At 37.3% G+C, this 21,500-nt stretch overlaps 1 protein-coding gene across 2 annotated transcripts in view; it reads left to right on the top strand.

Moving 5' to 3' along the window:
- neurl1b (neuralized E3 ubiquitin protein ligase 1B) overlaps nucleotides 1-21,500 on the top strand; it is a 39,970-nt gene that overhangs the window by 16,670 nt on the left and 1,800 nt on the right. The window contains exons 1-4 of one of the 2 annotated variants that reach the window (XM_051104415.1): nucleotides 6,507-7,094; nucleotides 12,768-13,334; nucleotides 18,899-19,624; nucleotides 21,357-21,479. In XM_051104415.1, the coding sequence (XP_050960372.1) occupies nucleotides 7,064-7,094; nucleotides 12,768-13,334; nucleotides 18,899-19,624; nucleotides 21,357-21,479 (1,447 nt within the window). In that variant the 5' untranslated portion in view covers nucleotides 6,507-7,063. Of the gene's footprint in view, nucleotides 1-6,506; nucleotides 7,095-12,767; nucleotides 13,335-18,898; nucleotides 19,625-21,356; nucleotides 21,480-21,500 lie in introns of those variants that run through there. The other variant, XM_051104414.1, reaches the window with a different exon arrangement.

The raw sequence follows: 21,500 nt of genomic DNA, 5'->3' as shown, positions 1-21,500 counted from the left end.
AAAATGCCTTTCTGGAAAATACATCTAAAATATTGATAACTCCTCTTCTACTCAGGGGCAAATCTACTATATTGTTTAATAAAATGCTCTTTGAGAAAGTCCTTCCCTCTAATACAACCTGCCTCTAGATTTACAAATAGCAAATCATGAATTACTGCAAACTAAAGGCTACTAGCTATTTAAGAAGCAGGTGAGTCCTTTGATATATCCAGCTCCAGTTTTCTGTCTAAATATGTACACAATATGACAATATAGGACAGAAAACTGTACTTTCCAAGCCTTTTCATTGGGTCTTTAATAAATTTGCAATAATACTGATAAAATAAAAAAAAAGCAACTGAGATGTATTAAAAACAATGTTTATAATAATAGTATGCACATTCTGGCAGAAAATGCATGTCATACTAGCACAGTCAAGAGAAGAGAAGACAGTAGTGGCATGAATTTTTCATAATTTATAAGTCATGGCTGTTGTATTTCACACATGCATTCAATGAAAGCGTTAGGCCCACTTAGACAATGGTTATGACTCATTTTGTCATTAGATCTGTGAGTTTGGCTTTGGACAAGATTCCCCTGCTGCTCAGACAACCACATGCAGTCCTCCCAGTTGGCCATCTGCTTAGCATTTCAGTGTCTTTGAAACTTGACGGGAATTAGAAAACTGCTAATGTAACACTTCGCAGTCCAAGGACTAGTCACTCCACCGCATGGCAGCAATTTTGATACCAAAGTCCAAGTCTTACCACACAGTGTGACAGCATCCTCTCTCAAAGAACATAATGCTTCTCTGACAAAAAAGCTCTGTTCTGGTACTAGCTTTGGTACATGTGCTGTATTCCTGCACATTTAAACGTATGCCTAATGCTGGTACAAATTTAGTCTTCTGCCAAAAAACGCCCTCTCCTTCCAGAATTGTCACATAGAGATGTTATTTCATGCATATCCTTTTTGTCGAGTCACATTGCCCTGATTGCCATCCCTGACCATGCCGACGGCTGCCAGCGGTACGTGAAATCAGACTGACAGATTTGAGTTGGCTGTTCCCAGAGGAGGGGGACACTGACAATAATGGTCAGAAAGAGGTTTGTAGATTGAGGTGCTGTTAAGACCGATGTGATCACGTTGGATTCCCTTTTCTCTAATCTGTTTGGGGGTTTTTCTGCTTACCAACTTTGTACTTAGTGAAATTAATTCACAAATGTGGGCATAAATCTGACTGAAGGTCAAACCCAATAAACCTGTCAAGACCATGTCAAAAGAAATTGTATTCTGTTTAAAGGATTAAGCTTTTAATCCTAATTAAGCTTATTTTTAGGAGCTTATTTTGCACTTATCTTTATTTACACAACATTCAAACACATTTTCCCAAATTCTCATTTCTATAATGTGAAAAATCTTATCACCAAAAATGTGGGGAAAAATTTGATATTATACTTAAATTGTATTTGTACATTAAGATGTTTTTTCGTCTGCCTAAAATATATGTTGAGATTTAAAACAATAAAAGTAAAAAATCATTGTAATTGTAATGGTGCTGACAAATGAAGCAGACGAAGACGATGTTCAGCCGAAAGTCCGAAATTCTTATCTGAAATTTTTGCACATTAAAAAACAAATACGACCTCACGTTGTGTGAATCACGTTTACACACTGTCTCCAAAACTTTCGTCTGTCGAGATTGGATGGGGTGATTTAACATTTCAGAGCCACTGCACAAGCAAACACTAAAATCCAGAATGGTGTCTGGCAAACAAAGTGTGGAATACAAAGAGACGGAATATAAAGACAGATTTCTAACAAAGCATCAAAATTGAGCCATTGACGTCCTGAAGTAAACTTTGAATCTCTCAGGATAATTCCACAGCTCCCTCATAAGGAGGTGGAACTGTCCTTCCTCTTTATGCAGTCTCAGGATTGACTGGACCCAATATTTCCTCTTGTTTTTCTCTTTTTAAGAAGAATGAGGACAACAAAATCATCCTCACTGCTTGAAGACTCCAACAGATTAATGAATACGCATCAGACTCTGTGGAAGGTTTCTGTGCGTGACAAGTTTTTAGGATGACAAATACGAAAAATTGCATAGTCAGTGTGCAAGGACCTTAGGACCTTAAGACCTTTTGGGTGCTCTCGTGTTTCGGACTTCGTAGAAATCTATGTTAAAACGGTGTAAAAATGGTCGACTGAATTAATGGCCTGTGAAGTAAAAGTGGGCCTGGATCATGGCATGATGGTGGATCTGTACTTTGGAGCAGTGGACAAGAGACCATGGACTGTGGAGCAGAGGTGGGCCTGGACCATAGAGCAGTGGATGAGACCATAGACCGTGGAGCACTGGACAAGGCCATGGAGGATCTGGTGTCCATAGTGGAGCCAGCAGAAATGGAGACCACCAGGGTGAAGCCAGTGATGGAGATTATCATCTCAGCAGGTGAGAAGACCACTCAGGGAGAACTAGTGGAGCATGGCACCATAGGGGAGCAGAAGACCACCAAGGCGGAGTCTGCGGATCAGGAGGCCATGGCAGAGTAGAAGCATGGATGACCTCTGCGGCGCAGAAAGTTTGTGGACAGCCTTCATAGACGTGACAGGGGACACAGAAAAATTGTGGATGGCCTCCCTTGCCCTTAAAAGCAACATCATTAAAGTTTACCTGGTAGCATAATTCATTAAAGTTCTCAGCATATCCCCTGAGGGGATGGAGTGCATAGCCACTTTTCCACTATTGGGCCGAACGGTTCTTAGAACGTTCAAGTACGGTTCCAGTTGTGTTTCCACCTGAGCCTGGTACGGCACGGCACGATTACAAACCGTTCTCGGCCCGGAATTATCGGCACGGTTAGACAACCATGCTGATAGAGTGTGTGTGCTAAGCGGAAGCGTGCCATTTGATCAAACAGCCAAGTAAACAGCTACACTGCGTTCATAGCTCATGCATTAATACCGTCAATAAATGTGGTATTTTTTATAAAGGTTTTACCTTCTGTGTCTGTCTCCGTTGTTAGTAACGTGATACCTGTTGTCACCTTCTGTTTATTTTATTTTTTTGCTCCAAGAGTTGTGTCCTTTTTTCTGTTATTTAACAAAGTAAATATCAGTTTTTAAAAAAGGAGTCCCAAAAACAGAAATATCTGATCATTGTCCATATGGCTGTTTACATTACAATTGCGTTACCAAGGCAACGACTGACACATTTGTATTTACATTCCAAAGAGTTCCGTTATCAGCACCACAGTGGAAAATGAAACCGTTTCCATGCTGACTGGCCCGGATCGGAGCGCAACAGTTAAGCAAAGAGAACGGTTCGGCCAGATAGTGGAAAAGCGGCTCATGTGTTGGGATCATGGCTGGTTGTGTATTCTGTAACAGCACTGACACCTGACATCATGAGGATGATGGTGTATCAAACCCAAGTGCAGTTTATTCCAAAGAGAGAAAGTCCAAAATCTATTAATGAGTACTTTCAAAGTACTACTTCAAAATCACATACAGACACTTAAAATTTAATACTGTTGGATGATTAGTTAATTGCATTTGAAAAATTGCAAAAAAAAAAAAAACATTTCATAAAACATTTGCAATAGGTTTGTAAAAGCACTGATGTTTTCAGCAACAGGTTCAGTTGACTCAAAGCTTTGAAAAGGTTAATTTCTTCCATCACTAACATGAACTTAACTTGACAAAACAATAACATTGAACAATGACCAGCAAGCATACATACTTCAATACCCAAACAAGGCAAGCAAGACTAGACCACATGGCAAAACAACCAATGACAAAACAAAAGAAATAAACAATCCTAGTGAAAAATGAATATTCTAAAATGTATTTTAAATACATTTACTTCATGCTAAGTATACTACAAATACATTTAAATTATATGTACTTAATAAAAATAGCCTGCAGTTGTACTTAAAACAACTTTTAGTACTAAACTGGTATATTTAAAGTCTGCTAAATTGGAACAACTAATTTTGTTCTTAATTCACTTTAATTGTGCAGAAATAGGGCTGAAGTCCAACTAAAGATGTACTTAAGTATATTTGATTGTTCTAAAGTGGAACTATTGCAAGTATACTTTAAATGTTTTGCATTTAAAGACTGATATTATTTAAAGACCATACAATCCTCATCAGTATTGACATTAAAACATATGCTTAATATTAAGAAATGTGTATTGTGCACAAGTGGTAGTCCAAATAAAGTTTGATTGCAATTTTTATATCAGTAAGTCTTGAGCGATATATCTGTAAATACGTTAATAGACTTGAACTATACTTAGTATAAAATAATGCATTTTAAATCTGTTACTTTTTGACTAGGGGAGATAAGACAATGAACCAAAGAATCAAAAAATTAAAGGAACCACAAGATCACACGAGGGGAACTTAAAAATAAAAAAACCTGACCAAACCCTAAAACTATTAAAAACTAAAACTACTAAAACTATTTTTGGTAGCACTTTACAATAAGGTTCATTAGTTAACATTATTAACTAAATTAGTTAATATTAACTAAGAATGAACAATACTTCTACAGCATTTATTAATCTTAGTTAAAGTTAATTTCAGCATTTACTAATGCATTAATAAAATCACAAGTTGTGTTTGTTTAACATTAGTTAATGCACTGTGAACTAACATGAACAAACAATGAATGACTGTATTTTTTTTTATTAACTAACATTAACAAAGATTAATAGATAGTGTAATAAATGTATTGTTCATTCATGTTAGTTAATACATTAACTAATGTCACCTGATTGTAAAGTGTTACTCTATTTTTTTTTTTTTATCAACACTGAATAATAACAACAAAAGAAAGGGTAGGGTTTTTTTAACTTGTACCAATACAAGTAATGTTAAATATATTGACATTGGTCTTAATTTATTATTTTTATTCTGAATCTTTCTACAAATTGTAATTTTATATATTTATATATAATGTAATTTCACATTATATAGTATTTGTTTCATATTTGCAACAGGAGCTGATGGCATGCATCCCATTGCAAGATATTATTCTGTCCCAAACAAAGAGCTTTTATGCTTTTATTCATGTGATGTTTTGTTTACAGTGCAAATAGTCTCCGCCTCAAACATTCTTCCTGTGTTAACCACAGTTATTGCCGCCTTTCCTTCTAGAACCATGACAAACGTTTGAGAAGAATTTCATTGTACATTGGCCCTGCCTTAGTTTACATATACTGTGCATTACAGGAGGGTCACAATTACAGTCTGGTACAGAGGAATAAATTGATACACTTTTAAATATATTAAACTGCACTTTGCCAAAAATCTGCTACAGTTATATTACAACATAATGGCTTTAATATGTTGCAAGATTGCTTTGTTATTGGGGTAACATCTATAACCATGATTCTTCTTGGAAACAGCTGGCATTTTATGCGTTAATAATCCCACTGATGTTCTTTTACATCCACAGTTGCACTTTCTGTCCTAAATGGACAACATTCCTACCCCATCAGCTGTAGGTTAACTATTTTTAAATAATTTCATATGCATGAATATGGACTGACCATGGGCCTACTGTCTGAATGGTCACACTTGGTGAATGTGCATACTGTGCATAATATGAACATAACATCTCCTGAGAAGATCTGGGGCAGATTTAATAGCCGTTGGCCTGCGGCCGGCAATCATGGGCTAGGTCTGTTTGGACAAGGCTCCTCAGAGACAGCTACAGCTCACAAGACAGGAAGCAGCTTGCATGGATCCCAGCGGTCAAGGTTGTGAGGAGATAGGATGGGGGTTGGGGTAGAGAGGGGATTTCCTCGTAAGAGGTTTGTGTCATTTTCAAAAATACCCACAATTATTTTGTAGTCATGAAACATTTAGGTACTATCTTTATCATTTCTTTTTCAATTTTTTGGTCTTTTAAGTGCTTTGATATCTGCTGGACTGTTTGCTATTGTATGTTGAAAAATGCAAAGTTTGCATTACATTTAAATATCCATTTTTGTGGAGAAAAAGGGAATGATAAAAAAAAATTCTAAGAAGCAGGTGTTACATAAAATAAGCTGTATTTCATAACTGATATCTAGCAATATTTCATTTATAACCTTCTTAGGGCCTTTTATATATAGCATTTTATGTATTTATTTTAAATTAGCTTGACCCACAAATACAGATATTTATTTAGTTCAAACTAGTTGAGTTATATATACACCACACTTACAAAAAAGTACCATGACAACACCACGATTGTTGGACATGTATGCAATGGTAGTGCCGTATTATTTGTTCACGTTCCTTGGAGTAGAATGTTAATATCATAAATATCAGTACCAATATATGTAACATTATTTTGTTGAGTTGTGTTGGGGTCTAGTCTATATTAAATGGAATGTCTTTCGCCCTTGTGTCCAGTATCGCCCCATGAACGTTGCGTTTTAAGACGACGTATCAAGTTAAAAATAGTTCAATTTGAAAAAGACCCGCATGACCAGCTGTTCTAGAACACAAAAACGCGTCATGTGTGAATGTTCTCAGCAAGCTGGAAGAATGGACGTCGCGTCCTGCACACATGCGCCGTTATGTTGCGTCTCGCTGTTTTTATCAGGGTTTTGCGCCACCAGCGTTGCGTTTTAAGACGCGTATCAAGTTAAAAATAGTTTAGCTGTTAAAACGCTTTTAGCTGTTGAGTTCCCCGCGGTGACGGTTACATTTTGTTGTGAGCTTTATTTAAACGCAAGGCTTAACGAATCGATTACAGCGCGCTTACAGTGCAGCAAGTTTGTTTATTGTGACGCTATTGTGATAGCGTTGTAGTTGGTCGCGTCGCGTCCAGTGTAGATGGGTTGTAGGATGAACAGACGTGGGGAGGGTTTGGCTGGCCAATGCGCCAGTAGACGCCAATGGCTTGAAAAGCCGCTTCTGTGTGCATGATAGTATGAAGACGCTGCGACTCTCAGAGGCGTAGAGATTTCACACAGCTGCGATTACGAAAATATTCCGAATATCTGATAATAAATGGACAGACTAGGAGTAGAAGCATTCGCGATCCACTTGTCACCAAGGGAGAGCAATTATTGGAAATAATGGGGAATACAACACCCAAACCACTAATAGGTAGGAGATGGCTTGGTTGATCGTTTGTTCTGCGACAGAAAGCAGAAGCATTTTTGTATGGATTAGATGTGGATAGAGATGTTTCATATCTTGATTCCTTTTATAAATATAAATATAATACTAGCTTCTGTACTATATTGGGATGACAGTGCGCGCTGCGTAGGAGTGAGAAGATGACGGGTGATGTTCAAGTTATTCAAAGACCCTGCAAATGTGTCATTGCTTAAAGCTGTCTAATTCATTAGGAGTAACAGCACCCTTTATGTTTACATATTCTTTTTTTATTATTTATTTATTTATTTATTTTTTTTTGGTGGATGTTGCGTTGCTTTGTTGCGAATATTTGGACTCTTTCTCCATGCTTCTCATGAATGTTGTTCACCTTCTTCTTTAGATATTACATATTTGTCTGTATTTAAACGTTAAGCAAAGAAGTTGATATATTCTCTAGTAACAGATGGGTGACTTATTATCCCTTATTAAAGAACCTTACTAAGGAGACCACAAGAGTTGATGCTGATAATAAACTCTGCAGTTCTGCAGAAGATGAGAATTTCCCCATCCATGAGAAAAGCTCTGTATTTCTCTTTGCTGAATTCAAATTTGTTCCGTCATCCAGATTGAATATACACAGCGTTTTCCTTAAGCATACCTTATGGACACACAGTTTCCATTTAAAGCCTAGACTTATCCTACTAGATCAGTGTAAGTTCAAATAATGGCATTTTATAGGATTTACCTACAAGTGAACTTTATCCGTCTGTGGTTAAAGTATATGCTGTCTGAGGGCACATTGACAGTTTGGAAGATATTTTTATGTTTGATTTTTTTTTTTTTTTTAATTTTTGACCATTTTAAAAACAAAGGTAATTTCTGAGGTAAATAGAATAAAGAAATATTTCAGATTACAGCTCTGTAACCAAATGAAAAAAGTGCATTCCAAGATTAAAGCACAAGATGGTCATCGGCAAACCAAATATTACAAAATTCCAACATTTGTGTTAATTTTTCACTCAGCTTATTGTGCAAATAATACAATTTGTAATTAAAAAGGTTGTATGAGAAAAATAATAAAAAATAATTTTCACAAGTGGTCTCAGAATTTAGACCCTGCTGTTGGAAATTTTGACACTGCACATAAATAGGTTTAATGAGATATGTATTTGGTCGATTCTAAATTATCAGTAAAGTTAATCACATGGCACATGGCCGGCACATGTAAGCTCACAGTATGCATGTATATCGAAAGGTTAGAAATGAGACACAGTGTTTGAGTGGCACTGCTAGAGTTCTGCTGATCATTGACCCCAAAAGAATATTCTTTGTTTTCATATTCACAAATAAAGCTCTATCTGGTATCCATTAATTCTCATTGTGTGCTCAGTCCCCACCCTCTAGTAACTAGTTCTGCCTAGAGCAGTTGCTTTCTGAAACTGGAATGCTGAAGAACTTTTGTGCCCCCCACAATGAACTGTATGATGACACTAAAATGGGTATATCTGTTGATTAATGATTTACTTCTAGTCAAACGTGCTGAACTTGTGTCTTAAATATGATTAAATATAATTGAATGTATCGCTTGATTTCCAGGTTAACTCAGAAACACAGCATGTTTGGGTGTGTGTGGAACACAATGTTGGATCAGGTCACAGTACATTTTTAGAACAGTCTGGAAATACATGAATGCGTTCATCTCTGTGTTTTCATCACATTTTTTTCATATTGGCAATTTTGGCAATATTAGATGCCGTTGCCCGACTGGCTGAATTATATGGGTATTTCTTATACATATCTTAGACAGTGAAAGACAAGAAAATTCAAGATTTAACCTACAGACATTTAACCCTGCATGGATTTGACTGTACCAGAGTTAGCAAATACAATATTTAAAACTGTCTGTCTGTCTGTCTATGGCTGATTTATTGACCTTAACTTGTCTGTCAGCATGTGGCAGCATATTTTATGTGAAAGCTGTACACCATAAAGGACACTTTAAAAACAAATTGACAAACTGCAACATGCAGTTCAGGCTCAATGTAAAAAACGTGTCTCCTTCTAGCCACCTAAACACTGGCCATTAGGTGGTAGTGACTTTGTGCCAAAAAATGTTAGAATGTTTCAGTGGACTTTCAAACTTTGCTTTGCTTGAGAAAGCATGAAAATACACAGTTACAACTTTTTCATTTGATTTAGTCAAATTTGATTGCCATCAAATACAATTTGATTTTCAGTAATCAGGATTACCAGAATACCTACATAACTGGCACAGATTTGCACAAAATTATCGTTGTTTGGGGAAAAAAGAATTTACGGACAATTATGAATGTATTGCCAACATTTTATTTTGCAAGCTTTACGTAACACTTCAAATGACAAGGGAATTTATAATATTGTTAATGTTTAGACAGTCAGTTTAGTTAATTTATCAAATTAATTGCAAACTAATCACACATCAATTTGGACTGAGCAATTAATCCCTAAATATAATTTGGATTCAGAATAAAACTTATTACCAAGCTATTAAGGCTACAGTGTGACCATGATGTTGTTTTCTAAAGCTGCATCTGAAGTGGCATTTAGGTTGGTGTAGAATGGAGGAAGATGCCCCTCTTAAGAAAAATTTTGTTGAATAATTGAATAACCAGTGACAGACAAAGCAGAAAGATTCATCTGAAAGGCAAAATTATTTTATGACCTAAGAATATTTACATACTTAATTGCCCATGTTTTTATTGAAGAAATGTAATAGCAACCCTATGAATGCAAGTGTAATGACTTTACTGAACTATAGGTTTTAATGAAAGCTTAATGAAAGGTTTTGATGAAAGTTGTATGAAATAATTCATGGAAATGTTAAGTAACCCCCATTAATTACAATTAATGTAAAACAGTTATTATTATTATTATTATTTATTATTTTGAATATTGAATTTTTTACTGAATCATAGGCTCACTTGATCTGGTCAAAAACATGGATTCAGTCAGAAACGAAACACCACTGTGTGTTTCTTGGAAAGCCACAACAGTTCAGATGTGGTTTTCTTTAGAAGTATTTTCTTTGGCAAATTGATCAAAAACAGTACTTGCCAATAAAAACTTACTTATACTTGCCAATAAAAACTAATAAATTTAACTTTTGTATAAAATCAGTATCACATTTGCAATCATGCTTATATTTGGGGAAAAAACTGCACTCTAGCTTGTGTGATATTGATAAATTTTTTCATGTGATATAACTGTAAGACAACAACCCAGGGGCATTTTCCCCCTAATATCTTGAATTTTAGGGACATTAAAACTGCATTCTAATAGGCTACATTATACAGTCAGTAGACATCCTGTATGTTTGGCAGCAACTGCATGCAATGCAAAATGACATACAGGTCTGTGTGGGGATGCATTAAATGCCTTAATAATTTTTTACATAAATAATCATAGCAAACTGACGTGTTAAATCAGCAACACTAGTACTATGTATCACATAAACAGCTTCATATGTTTAGGGCTTGTCTGATGTGGTAAACTTGCTCTGAAGCTCACCTGATACAGCATTACACTTGTGATGCAGAGCCTAATAACTCTACACTAGTAACAATCAAAGAGCACAAAACAGCAGCTAAAACAGCGTGGCTACTTGAGTTTTTATCTTGTGTTTGCTTGTATTAACATGTTAGGTTTAGTGTGTAGGGCTCAGTGTAGGTGGTACATTACTTTCAAACATGATAAAGCATTTTCCTTTTAGTGTCACTCGCTGGACATTTCATTTACAAACTGCCGTGATAAATACAATAACCAGCATAAAATGTTGCCAGATTCACATTCATCTGTTTTGGATAAAACTGAACTTGCCTTTAGCGCCACTCACTGACATTTCACTTTGAAAGTGTCATGAAATGTGCAAGAAGCAAAATAATATATATATTTTTAAATGTAAGAAGAAGTCATGCTGTTCCACTGAATGAGGATTGGCAATATGCAATTTGTGTTTCACTATTTTTTCATTTAAAAATAATCTTGGTCTTCAAATCTGTTGTCACTTCCCTGTACAACTGTATGGCAGAAGACCTGCATGTACTTGTTTGTATCTGAACACTTATGGCATAGACAGAGCTATAGACTCTTGTGTGCTAGGAGATAGGAGTCAAGGGACTGGACAGTGGCATTGTCATTAGCCACTGCTCTGATTGCATAGTGTAGGCCTATATTTGGAAGACACAAAAACCATGCTCTGCTTCACAAGTGGCGTTTATGGCTCTCATCTCTCCTAAGCCTATACACAAATCAGCAGAGAGCTCTTTTAATCAAAGCCTGTGAGGAGGTGACTGTATTTTATGACTTCTGCCTTAGATCTGTTGATGAAAAACACTTCAAACCTGCCATTTTGGCCCATCCACAAACTACAGTTTAATACAGTTTATTGCTATGGAATGTAAAGCGGAAGACATGACTGAATGGAAAGTAGTTATATACTTCTGCATCTTTTATGTGTATTCTATGTCTCTGTCACAGAAGAAGCATGTAAGCATGTCTTTTTTGCGGCATCGTTTTAAATACAGTGCTTATATTTTACTGAAAGACAATGAAAATCGTAATCATAATGACAGTGTGCTGCGTACTTTCTCGATAATTCCCATGAAGAAGTCCAATAACTGTGACACACACTGACAGAATACAACAACATGCTACAAATGTTTCACTGGTTTGTTCAATGGCAGTAATATGCCTTAAATACATTTAGATATAATGCATAACTTGGTAAAAGTGGCATGGTGCGCTGTTTGTACATAGATTAGAGCTAATCGGTGCATAAACAGTAGTTTAGGCAGAGTTAAAAGCAAGGTACAGTGAATCAAATGTTAAAAAATAACTAATTGTCTTGGAATACTGATACAACTTTTCTTTATGTAAAACATTACTCTCTGTTCTATTGATTTTAGTATGAATTATTACCAAATTAGGCGCAAATTAAGCTTAAGTATATGAGTTTGCACTTGTAAAGTGCTATTTAAGACACATCCAGTTTTTGTTCTACTGTAATTCAACAGTATGCGCAGTGAATTATGGGAGTATTGTCAACACTGTCATCATCGTACTCCTTTGTGCTGCTGTTTATATGCCATTGTTTCCTGGAATAGTGCCCTTGAGAGATGCCTATAGTGAAAACCAGTGCATGCGGTTTGCATAGACTAAACAACTATGGAATAAAGGCTATGCACTGGGATCCAAAGGTTTTATGCCACTAGTAAAAAAGTTCTTGTTTATTACTAGGTATTTATTTCTTTTCAAATTATTATTTCAGTAATTTGACTGTAAAGTTTAATTAAAAAATTGATTTAGAGTTGTGGAGTTTCACAGTGAACTTTCAGAATCCTACAACTGTTTATTCCCAGGTTTCAACTGAAAAACAAAAAATCTCACATTTTCAGTACAGGCTTTTAAAATCCCACTGTATTTATTCAAGAGGGCTGTATGCATTCGGTATATGTATAAAATGCTAATATATATTTAAATTAAATTAAAATGATAAAATATGTTTCTTTAAATGTCATTGTAGGCCCTCAATAAGAAATAACTTTTTACATAAATTTATTTGCCATTTGTGTGTATTATATTACATGTGTCCTGTTTCTTTTTACCTGTTTGTAATGTGCTCTATTGCTTTCATTCTAACAGACGCCAGCCTACAGCATCGCTCAGTGGCCACTCGGCAGTACTGCACTGTTTCCAACAGTGGAGTAGAGCGCCGCACCTCTGCTCCTCCAATCAGCATCGAGTCTCCTCGTTTTCACCCCCATGCCAAGGGCAAAAATATTCGACTGGACACGCAGCTGCGGCGGGCCACCCGGAAGAACAGTTTCTGCAATGGCATCACCTTCAGCCAGCGTCCTGTGCGTTTGTATGAGAAGGTACGATTGCGCCTCTCAGGTGTCCACACAGGCTGGAGCGGAGCTCTTCGTTTTGGTTTCACCAGCTTAGACCCTAGCGAGCTTGCCTTAGCTGACATCCCCAAATATGCTTGCCCCGACCTGGTGACGCGGCCAGGATACTGGGCCAAGGCCCTGCCTGAGAGACTGGCCATGCGGGACAATGTTGTGGCTTTCTGGGCTGACAGACATGGCCGGGTCTTCTACAGCATCAATGACGGCGAGCCCATACTCTTCCACTGCGGTCTAAGCGTTGGATGTCCACTCTGGGCCATCATAGACATCTACGGAATCACACAAGAAGTTACATTGCTGGGTGGGTACTCGGATAATCTAACTCAAATCTGAACGTTCATTTATTCTTTAGTGTTGCAGAAAACATGAGTTGGTGTGAAAGAATTATAGCTTTCTGTGGGTTTGTTAACATGACAGTGCTGTGTGCTGTGGTCTCTGGCACCAAAATGTTAGCAGCAGAACCTTTAAGTCCTGTAAGTTGTGAGGTGGGGCCTCCATGGATCGGACTTGTTTGTTCAGCACATCCCAAAGTTGCTTGATTGAAGTGAGATCTAGGGAATTTGGAGGCCAAGTCAACACCTCAAACTTGTTGTTGTGCTGCTCAATCCATTGCTGAACCATTTTTGCTTTGTATTATCCTGTTAAAAGAGGCCACAGCCACTAAGGAATACTGTTTCCATGAAAGGGTGTAACAATGCATAGGTTGGTGGTATGTGTCAAAGTAACATCCACATTCTCCAAAGCATCACACTGCGTCTGCTGGCTTGCCTTCTTCCCATAGTGGATCCTGGTGCCATGTGTTCCCTAGGTAAGCGGCACACACACACTCGGCCATCAGTGTGATGTAAAAGAAAATGTGATTTATCAGACCAGGCCACCTTCTTTCATTGCTCCGTGGTCCAGTTCTGATGCTCATATGCCCACTGTTGGCACTTTTGGCGGTGGACAGCGGTCAGCATGGGCACCCTGACTAGTCTGCCGGTTCACCACTGTTCCTTCCTTGGACCACTTTTGATACTGACCACTGCAGACTGGGAACACCCCACAAGAGCTGCAATTTTGGTGATGCTCTGACCCAGTTGTCTAGCCATCACAATTTGGCCCTTGTCAAACTTGCTCAAATCCTTACTCTTAATTTTTTGTATGTATGCATATATGTATTAGCAGCTCATATTATTTAATAGCACTTTAAGAGCAATTCAGTTCTGTATATCTTTTTTTTTTAAAGGAAATATGTAGTTGTTTCATTGCATACACTTAATTATTGTCCTAACCAACTCCTAACCCTAAACATGCCGCATCGCTGGTAACCCTTTTGAAATATTTAACCTAATTTATTTCAATATATTATATATATGTATTCTGCTTTTAAATTCAGTTTTCTTGGAAAAAGACTTGTATCTTTGCAAGTCTTCAGTTCATTAGCCGCAGCATAGCACTTCACGTCTGATGTGTGACACACATAACAAAGTGCAGTAAACGGTAAAACAATTGCGCTACAAATTATTGTGTTCATTAGTACGTTAATAAATGTAAGATCATTTGAATACAAATACCAGTTTATAACATTCAGCAGGACAATGAACTGTTTTGCATAGCTAAATAGGCTAAATGGAGATTGCTGACACCGCCTTGAACACAAGTTTATGCCAGCTCATAAAAATAAGATGGAAAGATAAAGAATGAGTAGTTACCATGGGTCTAGTCTTTGCCTCTGTTTGTTTGATGTTTGCATCAGGTCTCCTCTAGATGGCGCTGTCATAAAAAAAATAGGGTCCTAGAAGTGCGGTCCTGACTGCAGCCTCCAGTTGTGCAGGAACACTATTAATAAAACACATCGATTTTGAGGATAAAATGTTCACCTGCTGCCTGATATATCCCACCCACTAACAGGTGCCATGATTAAGAGATAATCAGTGTTATTTACTTCACTTGTCAGTGGTCATAATGTTATGCCTGATCGGTGGGTGTGTGTGTATGTATGTATTTTTATATATATATATATATATATATATATATTTATAGTTAGATTGCCCCAAATAACACTCCATCAGCACTGGAATTGTGCTTGAAATTGCTGCTGCAGGAAGGCCCCACAGATATGCCACTGGTTTTCATAAACTTTGCAGCTATAAGTAGGTCAAAGAAGGGTCATCTGGGACATGTCAGTCAAGCTGTGACACTTCAAGCTTTACTTCGAATGAAGCTTAATGTACATTCCCTGATACTTATAGAAGGAGATGTGTAATAATATATACTACATACTACTTAGTAAATATGTGGGAAAAAAGAATCTGTGTATTATTCGTTCACAGTTTCTTGCAGCAGAATAATAGTCCTCCGCTGCTACAGTTGTACAGATTCTTAACACGTTTATTGCAACTACATTTAATCTTTTTATCATCAAACAACCAGACAAATGAATGACTTCAAACAACTTGTACCGGGGCAGAGCCTAGACATGGCTTTCTTCTGTGTAGATATAAATTCTATGCTTTGCATCAGCTGGGCATAGCAGGGTATGATATGATGGCTGTCATAGCCTGCCCTGGTCCCCTAGTAAGTTTGTTTGTTTTATTAATTAATTACTTTTAAATTAAATATTTTAAACACTAATACAAAAAAATACTACAGTATTTGCATTGAACAAGAGTGAATGGTTTGTCTACATTTTTTTTTTTTCATCACTGTTGTTGTAATGTACTGGGAGGCCAGAATGCGCATTCATCAACAGAAACATACATTAGATGAACCCTGTTTGTTTTACTTGTTGTTATTTATAACAAACCATATTACAGATGTGTTGTCAGATTTAAGTTGATCTGCGGTCCTAGTGCGTGCCGAACCGTGCGTGGAGGTTTTTTCCGTTCTGTCTCTAAAGCATATCTGTGGTAAAGTGTTGTTCGGTGTCAACTCATTTTTTAAAGCTCTGAAGAACCTTTTTTTGGCTGTTAAGAATCTTTTGTGGAATGAAAAGGTTGCATGCATGTTAAAGGATGTTTATGGAATTTTTTAATGTATTTTTAAGAGTGCATGATTAGATTGCAGCAGTACAGTTTTATGAAACTACCTCTAGGAGGCTACACAGACACACAGAAGGGATGAATATCAGAGAAATGTCTCAGCTGAGGTGGTGTGATTCTCTTTCTCACCCAGATAGACAGCTCTGAAATGTGTGAGTCAAATGAGCCTCGACAGCCTCAGAATTAGAGGACTAAATACAAACCAGTACACTGGACATCAGTGTCTGTCCATAGTAACAAAAAAGTGTGTGCTGGGAGTACACTGTATGCATAAATACTAATGAGATCACAGATTTTATAACTAAACATTGTTTGTTTGTTTTTTAAGTTTCCAATTTGAAGACACTAAATATTCTAAATCTGAGAATCGGAGTCAGTAAACTGGACCTGATTCTTGTTTTATCTTTATTCTTTTGTGCCTTTTGTCCAGTGCTGACGGACTTTGTTTACTTTCTGTCTGTGTGATATTTGGGGCTTGGAAGGAATTGTTTCAGGTTCAGATAATAGGTTATAAGAAATAAATCTCTCTGAGTCTTGTTTTAAGAGAGGTTTAAGCGAATCACCATTTGAAATGGTTTCGATTTAATAAAACACTAACTCATAAGCAATAAATTCAAAATAGCGAGAAAGTCTTTACCCGAGGTGTGGCAAGGAAGAAGATCAAAAACTGGCATTTTATGGTCGGCTATAAGCATCACTTCCATATAAGACACACATTTTGTACATACATACACACATACACATCACTCTTTGTGTGGGGGCCCCCTATTGCCATGGCAATTTCTAAGACCATGATACGTTTCACACTTGCTCAGATGTTGCAAGTGTCACAAGTTCAACCTGGAGAACTGCAACATCACCCTGATTGTTACAAATTCAGACTGTACAAACACATTCTCTTCAGTTGCAATTAGACAAGCCCATTCTTATCTTTATTAACTTTCATAACACTTCTAGAATCTTAAGCAAATCATATTTTCCTATACTGCAATATCACTTCTGCAATTAAATGCAACATATCTTTGTAGCTAAGAAAAGTGAAATGCAAGCAATCATCTTTTTTAGGAGGTCCATCTGCAACCATGTTGCAAATGCATCCCCTTTACAATATGACATTTTGTTTGAGCTGTTCTCACCTCTCACGTACACTTTACATTTTAGTGACCCTTAGAGGTGAGAGCAGTGGTTTGAAGTTGTTTCCAAATCATCCACAACAGAATTTAATTCAAAATAAAAATCTTTCAAAGCAATCAGTTCTCTCAACAACTTTATTATTCTCTTATGTCTCCTTGTTTTCTCCTTTCCTCTTTCTTATCCTGCTTGATTTGCCGCCTCTGTAACATTTCTACAAACAGGTCGTCCAGGTAAATTTCAAGTTTTTCTGGTTCATTATTAATATTCCCCCTAAGAGATTGTTCGGAAATGGCACATTAACATTGCCAGCGGATACAACATCTGGCAAGATCATTGACTGTGTTTGGTCAGGGCTGCTGTGTGTTCCTAGAGAAAGGGTCCCTGCCTACCTGAAAAGCTTACCAAACCCAGACCTATAGGAGATGTTTTTCCTATGTTGTCACTTTTGTTGGCTTACAAAGAGAGATTTATAGGCAGAAAGATTTATTGATCTGTTTTAAAGTTTTAAAAAATCTTAAAATTATCTTTAGTTTATGCCCTATATCTTAAAACATCCAGTCCATAATTTTGATTGTTTTATTGTAAAAACATTTAGCTAATGAATGATTCACTGGCTACAAAGTTTGACCAAACATGTAATGTTAACACAATCAGAAAATTCATTGTTACAGATTTTGCTGTCAATTTATTTAAAATGTAGTGTTTTGTCTATAATGATTTTATTTAATTAAATCAGTTCGTTGTTTTAGTCAGCCTGGAAACAACTTAAAATCCACCAATGACCACCAATGGTTTGCAGACTACAGTTTGAGTGCCCAGTTATGTTGAATGTCAGGTTACATTGATGTACAAAACGCAAGAATTTATGTTTACAATGACATACGGTCTCACATTTACTTATTTATTACATGAGAGTGGGCCAAAAGAGAACATAAGCACTGCTTATGACAAACAAACTATAGACCAGAAGTAGTTCATTTTCACGAGTCACAAGAGAGGCTACGTTGAGTTCAGAATCTCTGCGGATGCAGTATTGTCTGATCTGAGCTTCATATACATTGATTAATTTCAGCTGGTGTTAATACACAGTATGTGACGATCAAACTGAATGTGATGTATTCAAATCAAAACTATGGGTGCAATATAAAAAATATATTTTATTATTGTTATTATTATTATTTTATTCTAAACATCTGCTACTTCTGTAGAATAGATAGTTAGAAGGCAGAAATTACTATTTACGTTGGTTGCATTCGAGAGTTAAAAACTGCTTTCTTTGCTGGCAGCATTTAGGGGTTGGAAATCAGCAAGGCATGTCAGAATGCAATGATCGTATGACACACTGTCTCCTGAGATTCCGAAATCTGATCAGTTTTTGAAGGCATGCAGCTCAGATGTTTCCTTTGCTGCCTGTTATCCCACAATCCCACATTGACAGTTGAGCTGAAAAATGAAAATGGTGTGTAAAATTTGCGGTTGGTGGTCAGTTTGTGTAAATGTATGTTTTAGGTTTTAGGTTTTGTTGTAGATCATTCAACCTTTAAGTTGCTTTTGAATCTAATCAGAACACTAGCTTAGCACTTAGGGGGCAAATTGCAGATCCTGAGTTTGAAAAGAGTAAAAGGCATTGTTATTAGAGCAGAAGAAATGAAAGTGGTCTCAACTTGTTATTACTTAATGATTCACTGGTCTTCCTTTTCTCTCACAGAGAGCACGTTTGCTGAGAGCGTGGGCACAAGCTGTCTGAGTAGCACTCGACTCAGTGCCTGTCTTCCCCAGAGCAACCACGACTCGGCCAACTACAGCAACAACCAGCTAGAGAGCAACCAGGCTGCAGCAGCTAAATTTGCCACGCTTCAGCTCAGCAACTACAACCAGCTCATCCCCTGCTGCTCCACTTCCTCTATACCTTCTTCATCCTCCTCCTTCAACGTGCAGAGAGCCGCCCGTGGGCTCTCAACGCCCCTTGACGCTAACCTGCATTTTCACCCAGTGCGAGGCCCTGACGTGGTTCTCTCGAATGATCGCACAGTTGCATGTACCCACTTCCTGGACAGCAGCAGGACGTTGATGTTCAGTGACAGGCCCGTCCGGGTTGGCGAGACTCTGTACGTGGAAGTGGGCCATCTGGGCTTGCCCTACTTTGGGGCTCTTCTCTTTGGTATGACCTCTTGCGATCCAGGCACCCTCAATGCTGGAGAGCTGCCAGCTGACCCAGAGGTGCTTCTGGACCGCAAGGAGTACTGGGTGGTCTACAGGGGTTTTCCTGTGCCAGCGGCTGGTGATGTGCTCAGCTTTACCTTTCTGGCCAATGGGGAGGTGCATCACGGTGTCAATGGAGGTGCACGCGGTCGTCTCCTGTGTGTCGACTCCTCTCAGGTTCTGTGGGCCTTCTTCACATTGCATGGAGCTGTTAACCGCCTCAGAATATTAGGTAGGATTTAATAAATGTGATGATAAACATCTGTGAATTATACAAACTGTTATTGCATGACATGTATAGATGTTCTTTAAACTACAAGTGTGGAAACATACATTAATTTTACTTGGAATAATAGTGAAGTCATCAAAATTATGAAATGACACAAACAGAAGTATGAAAATTATGTAATGACCTAAATCGTTCAAGCCAAGTGCTTTTATATTTAAGCTGCTTCATTGTCTAGATGTCAGCTAGACAAAGAAGCTATATTTTAGCTTTGCTCAGACTATTCCTTCTGTCAACCAACTTTTTTTCTCTCTCTCTTTCTCAAAAAGTTTATGATATCCTGAGATACAAATTCAGTGTCTAAACCTCATATCAAATTACTGTTAGGATGGTCGTTTACATATTACATTTATGGGATTTTTACTATTTTTAGTGCAACTGTAGAATGAACCTGTTGTGCATATGCTAGTGACAATGAGTTCAATTTAATATATACTATAGTTTCTTTGTCACTGGAAAAATAGATCATATTCAGTTTTTCATTCAGGGATCCTTGTCCCATGACTAATAAAGGCAAACTGGTCATTAAGTCAAGTTTATTTTGGAATGACCTTTTTCTTTTGCCTGTGTTTTCCAAAATAATTGAGTCCAATTATGATTCAGAACAGCATGGCATACTGAAAAAATGCAATAGTAAAACAGTTCTTACTGTTTCTGTTTATTTTAATTTACATGATTATATCAGATAAACTCCTAACATAACATTAAAAATTAAAACTCACATCAATCGGACAATTGCAAAGATTTGGTCTTAAAAGAGGGTCTTAATGTCTTAAGCCCGAAACACACTGCACGATTTTCGGCCCAGACGAAAGCATCGTAAAACAATCGTGGTGATTTCTGTGATCGTGGCTCCTAATCTGTGGTCCTATGGAAGAGGTTCAAAGATGGCTGTTGTCAGGACCTTGCGACCAAAGATAGCCTACGATTATTTTCTAACAGTGTCAGAAATTTATCCTGATCATCACACGGTGTGTTTGCTGCCACTACCCACATTTACTGACCAGCCAATAAAAATGCGACATGAATTTAATGTGACATGGTGCTAAAACTTAAGACTGCTTACCTCAAGCTCTTATTTCTTTCTCTTTTGCTGCTTCCACTTTTTTCAGCACACATGAAAACTACAACTGCCGAAGTGTGATTAATTATGCTCTTTTTGTTTATTACTTTTGCATGTTGATGACGTTTTATTCTTCTATATTAACGTGCGTCATAGCCTAAGAGTCAAAAGGTGTCCTCATCGTACAGTTTACATGCATGTTGTACCCAAGTAAAATAGATCCATGTCGCACTGTGTTCAGCAATGATCTTATAGGATTGCTAAAATCATCCAGTGTGTAGAAGGCTTTAAAAACAGAATGTGGTAATGCTGCCTGGAATGTAAAATGAAATATGTTGCCAACATTTAAGTCATAAGGCACAAGAGGCTACGCTATATTGGAAGTATAGACAGTGACCAAAAAAAAAAATACAGTGATTGTGTTGTAGCTGATGTTACACTGCAGGAAGTAATATAATAGATACATTTGTAATGTAATAAATAAACGTATGTATACATTTTTTAATATTCTGTTGAAAATCATTCTGCCATTGCCAGCTGGAGGTGATTTGTCAGTGACTGTTGTAATAAAGTCAGATATCCATGGTGGTAAATTATGTTCTTTTTGTCTGTAAGGAACTGTTCAGGCCAGCCCTCCCACCTCCCCATCAGTGTCTCAGGTATCAACGCCTGATGACAGTGACTCTGATCTGGCTTTCACTGTCAACAGATCCTCATCAGCATCTGAATCCTCTCTAGGTGAGTCTCAACAAGCTCATT

This window comes from Labeo rohita, unplaced genomic scaffold, assembly GCF_022985175.1.
Source record: "Labeo rohita strain BAU-BD-2019 unplaced genomic scaffold, IGBB_LRoh.1.0 scaffold_72, whole genome shotgun sequence".
NCBI lineage: Eukaryota > Metazoa > Chordata > Actinopteri > Cypriniformes > Cyprinidae > Labeo > Labeo rohita.
Note: the sequence above shows the minus strand (reverse complement) of the source record. Positions and strands in the feature narration are given on the sequence as shown.